General features: G+C 34.3%; 2 protein-coding genes across 2 annotated transcripts; both read right to left on the reverse strand.

The window, feature by feature from the left end:
• Nucleotides 1-1,604: 1,604 nt before the first annotated feature.
• LOC107464993 (uncharacterized) lies at nucleotides 1,605-2,033 on the reverse strand. The gene has a single exon (XM_016083960.1). It carries the CDS (start codon nucleotides 2,031-2,033, stop codon nucleotides 1,605-1,607), a length of 429 nt encoding a protein of 142 aa, XP_015939446.1.
• Nucleotides 2,034-2,576: 543 nt separating this feature from the next.
• Nucleotides 2,577-6,674, reverse strand: LOC107465020 (uncharacterized). Its single transcript, XM_016083994.3, has 4 exons — nucleotides 6,278-6,674; nucleotides 5,230-5,816; nucleotides 4,242-4,757; nucleotides 2,577-2,826 (listed from the first exon to the last, which is right to left on the reverse strand). Exons 1-4 carry the CDS (start codon nucleotides 6,507-6,509, stop codon nucleotides 2,662-2,664), a joined length of 1,500 nt encoding a protein of 499 aa, XP_015939480.1. The 5' UTR covers nucleotides 6,510-6,674; the 3' UTR covers nucleotides 2,577-2,661.
• Between the last annotated feature and the right edge of the window lie 5,437 nt (nucleotides 6,675-12,111).

Here is a 12,111-nt window from a genome sequence, read left to right on the forward strand (position 1 = left end):
ATCTGTTCGTGCCAAACCTCTCTAACAATCTGCCTTATTTCATCATTGAAACACCATCTTTCTTGGAATTTGAATCGGCGTTTAGATCTCTCAGTTCTCGGGTTAGAGTCTAAGAGAAGAGGGGAATGATCCGAGCCTGATTCTGACAGTCTAAGAACCGTTGCATTGGGATAGAGTTGCTGCCAATCAACTCCTACCAGGAATCGGTCCAGTCTTTCCTGTATCAACTCATCACCCCTCCGTCTATTTGACCAAGTGAATGGTCTTCCGACCATACCAATATCAATCAGAGAATTATCATCAATAAAACTGTTAAAGGTTTCGATAGAAGAAGGAGATTTAGCACCCCCACCTGCTTTCTCCAATTGACTAGAAATAGCATTAAAATCACCCATTAACACAACCTTACCATCAAACTGTTGCGTGACTGAAGTTAATTCAGCAAACTGAGCCATTCTATGTTGATCATTTGAACTGAGATAAACATCTAGAACACCATAGGGATCATTAGATCCAGCTGTCAGAACTGATGCCGCAATGAAGAATCAACCATGCTGCAAAATCTGAACAGTGCAACCATCCCTCCATGCCATTGCCAAACCCCCTGATAATCCATCCGGATCCACAATAAACCATTCCTTGAAACCACAAGATCTTAATTTTCCTTTAACTTGTCGAGATTGATTTTTTGTTTCACAGATAAAACCAACCTCGGGGGAGTAGGATTTGCAAATCCCTTTAAGATTGTGGATTGTTAGGGGTCTCCCCAAACCCCGACAATTCCACGAGAGCAGTTTCATATTTCTTTGAGTGCCACTTGAAGGCTGGCACCCTCCACCGTCATAGCATCAGAGACAATATCATTGAGACAAATTTTTTTTTGAAATTTCTTCAGTACCATTACCTCCACTCCTCCGTTTGAAACCTATCACAGACTTTCTGGCAAGTTGTTTCAGGTTTGGCTTTTTGTTCTCCTTTTTAAGCTTGGATATGACGTTATTGTGTTGGACATTATTCATGGTATAGGATATCTCTAATAGAGCATTAGAAGAAGAATTAGTATCAGTAGCCGTACCTGTATTTTCTGATTCACCCTCATTTTCTTCTCTAGAACCCGAATTGGCATCAATTTTTTCATTATTCTGTTTTTTCTGATCATCTTGCACACTCATTTTTGAGAAACTATCAAAAAGCCAAGCAGGTGGAGATTTTTTCTTCGGTTGAGCTGGAATAGAACCATCCCGAGATTGGTTAGGATTGAAGGAAGCTCTCTTTTCAGTTAAACGCCTACCGACTTGATCTGCCTTAAGCCATTCACCAACTTTATCTTCCTTGATATTGTTTTGGGCAGAATCATCAATAAAACATTGGCAGTTCTTAGATTCATGCCCCAATTTTGCACAATAAGTACAGAACACACCTATACGTTCATAGCGCACTCCAATTTCCAGTATTTTCTGATTAGGATCAAGCAGTTTCAGTGTATCCCTCATTCTTTTATCACCGTTCAGTTCCACTTTAGCCTTCACTATGCGTGTATCGTTGCCTCTAACTTCAAATAGAGCAACATCTTCAATTTGACCAAGTCTCCCACCCAATTTTCGTCAAACCTCAAGTGTTTTGTATTGTTCAGGCAATCCCCAAAGTTGTGCCCATACAGGAAAAGAAGAGATGTGATTATCCTCCATGTTTATTGATTGCTTCCATCTGCGAACATGAATAACAAAACTATTGAATAACCAAGGTGAACCTCTCTCAATTCGAGTCACATCAGAGTCATTCTCAAAGAAAAATTGAAACTGGTTCCTGGATTTTTCGACTACTCTGAATCCTTCTGGTTTATTCCATATTGCATACAGAGTTCCTTCCATGGTACCTACGGAAAAGATCCGATCTGAGAAAATTCTTTCAGACAGGCTCCGTGTACAGGCTTGAATTCCTTCGGAAACATCTTCATAAGCTAAAACGATCAAGTCATCCTCCTGATCAGTATCAATTATATGAGGGTTCTGTGTCTCTGATTTGTTGCTCATGGTGTAGAGAAAAATAGAATTGGTATTTAATGATTTCAGAGAGAAATAAGATATATAAAATGGGTGAATTAGAAAACAAAATGAATTAAAAGAAGAATGAATTGGGAGAGAAAATGAAAATTAGGGAACTAAGTGGAAAAGAAATTAAGAGAAAAAAGTAGAAGAAGATAGAAAAGACTTTGACGAAGAAAAGACAAAGAAAGGTGTAACCATGGAGGCAGCGCAGTAAAACCCTAGTAGAGCGTGAACGAACTCATAGGGCGCTGGATGAGGAGTACGTACTCCCGCTAATGTATATCGACTTTTCGCGAAAAAAAAGGAAAGTATTTTTTGAATTACTCTAACACATTGAATTTTTTTTCTTTTGTTATTAATTTCTCTATAGCCCACAAATAATCGAATTCCACGTGTACAAAAGGCGGTTCATGATTTTATTTTTTTTAGTAAAATAGAGAAATTTAAATTTGTCACTTTTTAAATAAATAAAAAATTATACTATTTAAACTATAACTCATTACCATGCGATTCATAATCTTATTATTGAAAACTAAATTGATGAAATTAACAATACACATATTTAATAATTAAGGAATAAATTATATAATATAATGTAGCTAGTGTAATAGTTCTAATATAGCTGGAGCTTATCCTCATCGTCGATGGTTGGTGGTGTTATAATGACGTCAAAGTCACTTAGAGTCCACTCAGCAACTTCATCGCTGTCACTAACAAATATCTCAGTACCACTATCAAGTGATGTCCATTTTCTTTTAGCTGGAGGAGTGCCTGGATCCTGCACCACGTAAGAGAATAATAATGGAATCAGAAAAAGAAAAAGAAATCATGTTTTTTTATATAATTTTTATATTTTTTTAGAGATAAATTTTATTTTTAAATTTTTGTCAATTATTTTTAATATTAAAAGTCCAAGATATACAAGAAAAAAATTTACATAAAAATAATACATATAACATTTCTTATTAAGAAATATAAAGAAAGACTAATAACTAATTTTTAGTTATAATTTCAACTATACTTATTGAAAATTACTTGTTCCTAGGAATTGAGATAAATCTTAAAAATTGTTGAATGCGGTCCGGTGAGATAAATATAATAAAATAATATTATCTGTATATGAGCAAGGACAGGTAGACACAATAATTTCCTTATAAAATACAGTTATTAGGAATCCGGTTGTCGAATCAATCATTTGAACTTTCTTTTGAAGAAAAAAAAAATTGGCAAGAAAATCTGCTGTAATTTTATATATTATTAAATAATAAAACATAAAAATTATTTTTACCATATTTATGTTTATTATAATTATTTTAAATTTTAGAAATAATTTTATTAAAAGAAAATGCTAGAGGATAACACGTTGTTTAAAAAGAACAAATAACAAATATTGATTTAAATACAACATACGTATCAAAAAGAAAATATTGATTACCTCATGTTCCATTAAATACTACTATTATTGTAATATGTATTTATTAAAAATAATTTTTATTCTTATTTTTCTAAATATACCTCCTATACCATTTGAAAGCAAATCTTTGAAAAAAAAAAGAATTAATTTCAACAGTAGTACCAAACCCGTTATGACTATTAAGACTGAATAAATAGCAAGACAACAAAACATAAAAAGTGTAATAAATTTGAAAACATGTACACATGGCCACCCAGTTTTATCCCAAGACACAAATTTTATGTATCTTTTATTTTTTTTTCAAAAAGGTAGAACAAAAAGGAATACAAACTTTCTATTGGAAATTCTATATTTGTGACCTATCCCAATTATTTTTTTTTTTGTTGCCTACAGCATTTCTCGGTTCGACAGGAGAAAGACTAATCTATTACGGATCTGAACTCTATTTAAAGGTCTGTCGCTGGCCAATGAATTGACTGTATGTACAAAGCAAGATTCAAACTCCAAGCTTAAGTGTACGAGTGAGCTAACCACTCGGATAACCCAAGTTAGTTACCTATCCCAATTACTAAACATTACCTTATTAACCAAGGTAACGAACATCGCCGTACCATGAATGATATAAGAGATTCAAAATAGTGAATTAATTTATATGAAGATGAGAGTTGAGATTCGTTAGATGAAAATTTAATCAAATATGTCAAATTATTTAACTATTTTTAATTATCAATTTCGCACGAAAACAGCTGCATTTGAATTTTCATCTTTTTCTTACTAACCTGATAGAAGTAAAGCCTACTAGACAAGGCACCAACATCAAGCTCCCATGTCCTTGCATCTCCAACCCAACCATCACCCTTTTTAGTAGGATACCCATACTGACCCCAAATAGGGTGAGGTAGCAACTGAACTATCTCTTGTGCCTGAGGATTACTATATGGGTCACAAGTATCCACTTCATGCTCCAAATGTTTAGCATTCCCTGGTGCACAATAATAGTGGTAAGCAGAGTAAGGGAAATTATCAGTGTCATTCCTGTAAATTTTTCTATCTTCTGGTGTTATATGATATGGTGGGCAATTTCTTTGCCCTGTTGGGCTGCACCATGCTGGGGTTTCAGGGTTGATGATCATCTCACTGTATCTAGTTACATCACTGAGTACATCACCATCACAAGGTGCACCATTATTCTTCCAGCAACTTCCAATGTCAAGGAGGTAGAATTGGCTCTTGGCTCCTCCACCAAGCTTGATGTCTAAGGTTAACCTCACTTTGAAATTTGGTGACTCCGGAAGCTGAAAAGTTGAAAAAACCATAAATTGGTTTAATTTTTTTGCCAACCAAAATTGAATTGAATGCCTAGTTAGAAATTGGTCAATTGTTGCCACTTTTCCAGAAAACATTGAATTGAATGCCTAATTAAACAAATTGAAGTGAAATGGTCTATGTTCCTGATAGATTCTCTTAAACAACCTTCAAATTACAAAATGAAAGAAAAACATTATTGTCCTTTAAAATTAATTGTGTTTATTTAGCATTAACCTTTAAAATATTATGTCTACAACTATATTTAATAATTGTACCTAAAGTCCTAACTAAAAACAAGAGAAAAGAGTATTGCCAAATTAGTATAGTATTTTTTTCTCTTACCTTTATTATTGTAGTTGTTGAACATAATTGATGAATAAATTTCAGACATATCTTTCTTGATCTTAAAATATTGGATCTGAAGGAACTTTGGGATTAAAGTAATGAACAACTACTCACAATTTTGAGCATTCCTCTTGTATCATAATGGTAACCACCAGAAAATCCTTTTGTTGCATCAGCTCTAAGGTAAAGCATCAACCAAGGGTACTTCTTTGAAGTCTTGAGCTTATGTTTGAACACCCAACTCCCAACACTGACCTTCTTCTCCCAAATCACTTCATAGTAAGAAAGACCATCATATCCATCATCATCACAATCAAAACCCAAATCATAAGAACCACTGAACCCTCCACTCATTGTGCCCTCTTTGATCTGTGTCTGTTGATGGCACAAGATTGGTTGGTTCATGCACCCTTTGCCAAAGCAGGGGAACCGGCCGGGGCTATCGAAAGGCGGTACCTTCTTACCATTTTGAGGACACAGGCCAGACTTGGTGTCATAGTTTCCATTCTTGAGCATTATCATCCAAAATTGCCATGGATTTGGTGTGTCCTTAACCTCACATAAAGAACCTAGATAGAGCTCCTTCTTAGCTGCATAAATGTCAGTGTTGTTGATATCTTGTGGCCTAACACCATCAAATGGTTGCCCAACCCCAAGTTTGTTATCAGCTTCTGTAACCTTGTGTATCAGTTTCCCAGAATCTGGAATCACCAAAGAAGAAAAAAGGAAGAGATTTTTTCAACAATCAATTCCTCATACACCTTGTAGACACCCACATTCAAATTCTTCCTTTTTTTTCTTTGAAAAATAATAAGAGAGGAGAATACTATATCAATATTTTTGAAAACAAAATTACTCTTCTCTCTTGTTAGTGTAGTTATTGAGCATAGTTGTTAGATATAATTCTAAACATAACATTTTTACCCTTTTTCTTTTGTTTACCCTTGAATTGAGTTGGTTGTTACAAATAACAGAATTCTAAATGAAAACTCAGATTATTTTAATAATAATAATAATAATAAATAAAAAACTAAAGTTACTTAAGAAAGGGTAAAGGAGTAAAGGACATAAATAACAAGGGTGGTAGAATAGAAAAAAAGAAACATGAGATTAAAAGGGGCAAAAACAAATGAAAATATGAATAAAATTGATTTTGACAAACCTGAAAGATCAAAGCAATCAGCAGCTCTAGGACTACCCATGAGAGGTGCTTCTTGTCCAACTTCATTGCAGAAGTTCCAACCTTCAAATCCCACTCTCAAACCATCTCTCTTCATTCCTGGGTCTCCCACAGCTGAGACATGGCTCTGAACTCTTGTTATGGAGAGAAACACAAGAAGAAACAGAAACGTAGAATGGGAATGCTGCTTCTTTTCCATGATTGCGATTCCCATTGCCAATGAGATTCTCTATTGGATCAAGGGACAGTGTCTCGTGAGCATTGTTGTTGTTGTTGGAGGGTCTGATGTTATTGTTAGGAGTACCTTCCACTTCCAGACACAGTTTTTTATTTGAAAGAATCTTGGCTTTTCCCTTTCGAAGTACTACTGCCTTTTTTCCGGAACTTGCTATCTGTTATTCACTTATTTCATGTCCTTATTTATTGCTCCTTGAGTTTTAAAATAAATAAATATTTTTTTAGAAACTTTTTTAACTAAAATAACAAGATAATTAAAGCATCTTTAATACTAATTTTAATTTTAATTTTATTTTGAGTCCTATAAAATTATTTTACTCCCCTTCCATGCGAGATGCTAAAATGACACTCACTTTCTCTCTATTTTATAAATGTACATTTCCCTCCCTTCTAACTTTTAAAAAACATTCTCTTTAATTTATTTTAAACTTTTTGTGTTAACTAATGTTAACTTTATCTATTTTTTAAGAAAAAAATTATTTTTTAAAAAAATACCCATTAACAAAAATTTTATTTTTTATCATTAAATTTTGCTTACCAAAATATCCTTTAATAAATTATTCTTTTATTGATTAAATGTGATAAAATTTTTTTATTTAATGTTAAAATAATATATATTGATACAAAAAAATTAATAGTAAATATAAAAATAATTGTTAACAAAAATTTTAGTAAAATCACAATTTAATAATTAAAAAATTATTGAAGGGTAAGTATCTTAGAAAACAATAATTTAATTATTAATTTCTTTGAAAATATTTTGGTAAAAATACAATTTAATCAATAAAAGAATAATTTATTAAAGAGTATTTTGTTAAGCAAAATTTAATGATAAAAAAATTTTTGTTAATGGGTATTTTTTCAAAAAATAATTTATTTTTCTTAAAAAATGGGTAAAGTTAATATTAGTTAACACAAAAATTTTAAAATAGATTAAAGAGGAGGTTTTTTAAAAGTTAGAAGGAAGGGAAATGTACATTTATAAAATAGAGGGGAGGAGAGTGTCATTTTAACATCTCGCAAGGGAGAAGAGTAAAATTTTCTTTAATATTTATGAAACCATAGGAAAAAAATAATAAGTTAAAATTTAAAATAAAATTTATCACTCAAATATTTAATTTTAGTTCAATTAAAATTTTATATTGATTTTAGTTATTCTATTAATATAGTTTTACGAGTGGTAAAATTTTATTAATTTTTTATCAAAGTAATATCATCTTTCTAAAATGTGATCGATTTTATTTTATCTATTAATTTTAATATATATTTTAATTTTAAATAAATTTATTTTTAAAAATATTAAAAGTGATACTTTAAAAATATTCTATTGAGATGCCTATCAAAAAAGAGGTAATACTAAATTGGTACTCGAAAGATTCTGACGTTGATAAAATGGTATCTGATTTTTATTATTGACAAATAATCCTTGAGAGATTTTAGATTTTGACAAGCGTGTCTCTGAGCTCGCCGGAACACATTTTCGACAAGCACGCTGCTGACATGGCCACCGTATATTGCTGAGATGGCCAAAATCCTCCCCAACCCTAATCCCTCCCCTCCCCAACACACTTCCCCTCCCCTTTCCCAATGCACTCTCCCCCTTCTCCCTCCCCCCAAACGCACTCTATCCCTTCTCATTCTCCCACATACACTAAAATTTACCAGCAACAAACTACCAAAAATCCTATTCCAAATGAGAATGGCTAAATGTCAGTGTAAAATGTTTCCCTCTTAGTTTCTATTATGATGGCAATGAAAACTTGAAAATTTGTTCATAAGCTTTACAACTAAAAATAAAGATCTCTCATCTAGCCACATTTTCTATTTCATTATTAAGAAAGTACCAAACTCAGAAGGATCCTTCTATATCCAGTATCAAACTCTAAACACAATTCACTCTCTTCCAAAGTGAGTCAGAGATCATTGCTTTAATGGCTAAATGCTTACCCTACAGCAATTTCAGAAAAAAATGAGAAGCCACAAATTATATTCTTTCCTATTATTGTTGTTCTTGTTCTTTTGAGAAGATTGAGAAACACGACCCGCAGAGGTAGAGGCAGAAAAAGCAAGTCACGGTGGAGCCAAGATGGCTGCTGCTTCAACACAGACAGAAGAGGCACGGCAAGACAGCGACTGGCAGCGAGCAGCGAGCAGATAGAAGCAGCAAATAGAGGTGAGTAGCGAGCTATTACGAGCAGCAAGCTATTGCGAGTGGCGATTGACGGTGGGGAGATGAGGTACACCTACCAGCGAGAGGCATGGAGATAAGGCCGATGAGTAAGGCGCTGCTGCTGTTTGTTCTATTCTTCTGCTTGACCACACGGAGAGAAGTGAGACAGTGCAGGGACGACGCGATAAGATGGCGACTATGCGGCTCTGTGAGAGTGAGAAGTTGAGGCGCCGTTTTGGCCCATCTCAGAGTGAAAAAGCGAGAGTGTATTGGGGAGGGGGAAGGGAGGATTAGGGTTGGAGAATTTTCACTTATTATTGATTTAATTTAATTATTAATTACATCTAAGTAATTAGTCTAGGAATGTTGCCATCTCAACAAAACATGGTGGCCACGTCAGCAATGTGCTTGCCGGAGATGTGCTCCGGCGAGTTCGGGAGCACGCTTGTCAAATTTTAAAATCTTTTAAGGATTATTTTGTCAATAACAAAAATCAAATACTATTTTATCAGCATCAGAATCTTTCAAGTACCGATTTGGTATTTACCTCTATTAGAAAATTATAGTTTATTTTAGGCAGTCATTGTTTGGTCGAATAAACATAGTGGCAAGTAGTCAAGAACCATACAAAGCACTGAAATACATTTTTTAATTTTGAAATGAAAGCAGCAGTGGTGTTATGTAGGGGATATTGCAAGTAGGCATGTATAATCCTATTGTGGAGGATAGCTGCACTGAAATCAGATGGTCACTATTCAGTGTTTTTCAAAGAGTGAACTACCAATCCGATTCCTGACCATTTTGTAGAATGACAAAGCAACTCCTGATGAATAAAGTAATCCACTTCGGTCCCTGTCCCATACTTCCGTGACACAAGGCGGTCCTTGTGGATGAATCTTCGGTAACTACGAACAGAAAACGCTGAGCTGTCACAGTGATCGTGTGTTAGCTTGCTGATGTGGATGATTGCTGCAGATATGGATACCTCAAATGGTCAGGGGGTTAATTGTCCTCATCTATGTCAACATAAAACTTGGTCGTTTTGAGGGGAGGAGACATTTCACCTTTATTTCACATTGTGCCATTCTATAAAAATCCTTCATTCACCTTTCAGAATTACTAGAAAACCCTAGGAGAGAACGTTTTTCACCTTCGTAACCATTGTTTACCTTGGAAAGTTGTAGTGTCGTGTTGACGTTGTTATTGGGGTGGGCATTGATGAAACTGATGTCGTTGTCGTTGACGGAGCTTTGATGGTGCTTGGAGGAGTTCACTCACGGTGCTTGTTACGGTCCAGGTAAGCCGTGTTCTTAATGGACCTTTTTGTCTCTTGTACTTTATGTGGTTCTATTAACTGACTCTGACACACCACCATTTATCTTTACAACTCACTTGTGGTCCTGAACAAAGAAAACATAAAACCTGATTAAGTAATGTCCAACGTGATTACTCAAGGTTGATAATATATTATTTTAAGCACACATTAGAAAAATCTAGAAACAGAGTCTACTAATTTGGACTGTGGTGAATTTAAAAAAAATTGAAATGCTTGTCTCCCATTTGTTGTTTCAATGTGCTATTAAGATCCTAATGCATATTTATTTTTCGCAGATGTCTAAATATTTAATTATTTCAGTGTTTCATCATGGGGGGAGATTTCAGAGAGATGCTAAGGGAGGTCTCTTCTACATGCATAAAAAAGTGAAGAGATTTCCCCCGTTAGACCTGGATTATATGAATTTTTTGACCTGGTGACATTGTTTAAGGAGTTGGTTTACACAGGGTATAAAGAGATGTTTTGGCTTGATATGAAAGCACCCAACATGGAGGCTAGTCTTCATGCCATTAAGGAGGATATGAAGATTAATTAGATGAGGAAAAATAAGCTTATGAACAGGGACACTGATGAATTGTATATTTATTTTGAACACGAAGAGGATATTCCTGAAATAATTGAGGATGGTGTGGCCCTTGGGACTATTGTGGTGAGTTCATCATCATCATCCTCCAATGATGGATACGAGACTATAGAGGATGATCCTTACAAACCTCCTCCTCCTAGATATGAGACAGATGACAGCAGCAGTGATGAAGAAAAAAGAGCAAAAAAGAAAAAGATAGGGTCAAAAAAATCAATGTTAGGTAAGAGAAAAGTGGATGAAGAGGCTGCTGGTTATGAGACAAATGACAAAGGTAGTGATGAAAAACTTAAGAACACAGATGAAGAGGGAAGAAAAAGAGTCTCAGCTAAGAAAAAGAGTGGGAGTAATAATGCTTCTTCATCTAGCACTAATTCTAAAATTTCACTAAACACTGCTAAGAAGAGGACATCAATAAAATATGCAGGTGTTAGAAGAAGACATATACTAAGGGATGACTTGTCTAATGAGAATGTGCACGATGCATCACATTCCAGGAGTTCAATACTGCTATGGAGAAAATGAAGAAAGTGAATATGGAAGCTTAGGAGTATCTTCAAAGGTTTGAGCCTGTAGTTTAGACTAAAGCTTACTTCAGTCACGATCCAAAGTCGACAAAATCATGAACAATATGTGCGAGGTGTGGAGCGCAAAGATTGTCGAATACCGGAAAAAATCAATTTTAACGATGTGTGAGGACTTACGGTACTACCTGATGAGAAAAATGGTCACACACCAAAAAAAAAAAAAATTGGAGGCTTATTCTGGTCTGTTGATCCTAGTAGAACAGAAGAAGCTAGATGAGTTTATTAAGTCTAGAGACAATAAGTGGAGAGCAATTTGGACTGGAGACAACGACATAATTCTTTTTGAGGTACAAAGAAAAAATCACAAGGTTGGTGTAAATCTGCATCAAAGAACATGTACTTTCAAAATAACCACGTTTTATGTTGACGTAGATGGGGACAATTAACTCCCTAACTATTTGAGGTGTCCACGTCTGCAGTAATCATATATATCAGCAAGCTAATACACGAGCGGTTACCGTGACAATTCAACATTTTTCGTTCATAATTACTGGAGATTCACCAACAAGAATCGTCTTATGTCACAAAAGTATAGGACAGAGATCGAAATAAATTACTTTATTCGTTAAAAATTGCTTTGTCATTTTATAAAAATAGTTAGAGATCGAATTAATAGTTCACTCTTTTTTAAATCGAACGGTTCACATTAGGTAACCGCCACGTATCGCGTAATTGCGTGCTCTCTCCGCCGTTTTTCTCTTCTCCCTCGTAATTGTCTTCTCTCAAAAAGAACCATTCGATTTTAACTCTCTCTTTCATCCCTCACTCTTGAAAAACAAAAGAACTCTCAACTCAATATTATTCATCATCACTTCATCAATAAAGTATAATAGAGCAATGTCTATGCACCGAAAAATTAAAGATGTTGATTAGATTGAAAATTACATTGTTCATTATCTCGGT

The sequence above is a fragment of the Arachis duranensis genome, chromosome 9 (genome assembly GCF_000817695.3).
Source record: "Arachis duranensis cultivar V14167 chromosome 9, aradu.V14167.gnm2.J7QH, whole genome shotgun sequence".
Lineage (NCBI taxonomy): Eukaryota > Viridiplantae > Streptophyta > Magnoliopsida > Fabales > Fabaceae > Arachis > Arachis duranensis.

Excerpts from the sequence above, each read along its gene's own strand:
- LOC107465020 (XM_016083994.3), bottom strand. The coding sequence starts at position 6,509 with ATGGGAATCGCAATCATGGAAAAGAAGCAGCATTCCCATTCTACGTTT. Across the intron at positions 5,817-6,277 it reads TGATTGCTTTGATCTTTCAG|ATTCTGGGAAACTGATACAC; the intron begins GTTTGTCAAAAT and ends TGGTGATTCCAG. Across the intron at positions 2,827-4,241 it reads GTAGGCTTTACTTCTATCAG|GATCCAGGCACTCCTCCAGC; the intron begins GTTAGTAAGAAA and ends TACGTGGTGCAG.
- LOC107464993 (XM_016083960.1), bottom strand. The coding sequence starts at position 2,033 with ATGAGCAACAAATCAGAGACACAGAACCCTCATATAATTGATACTGAT.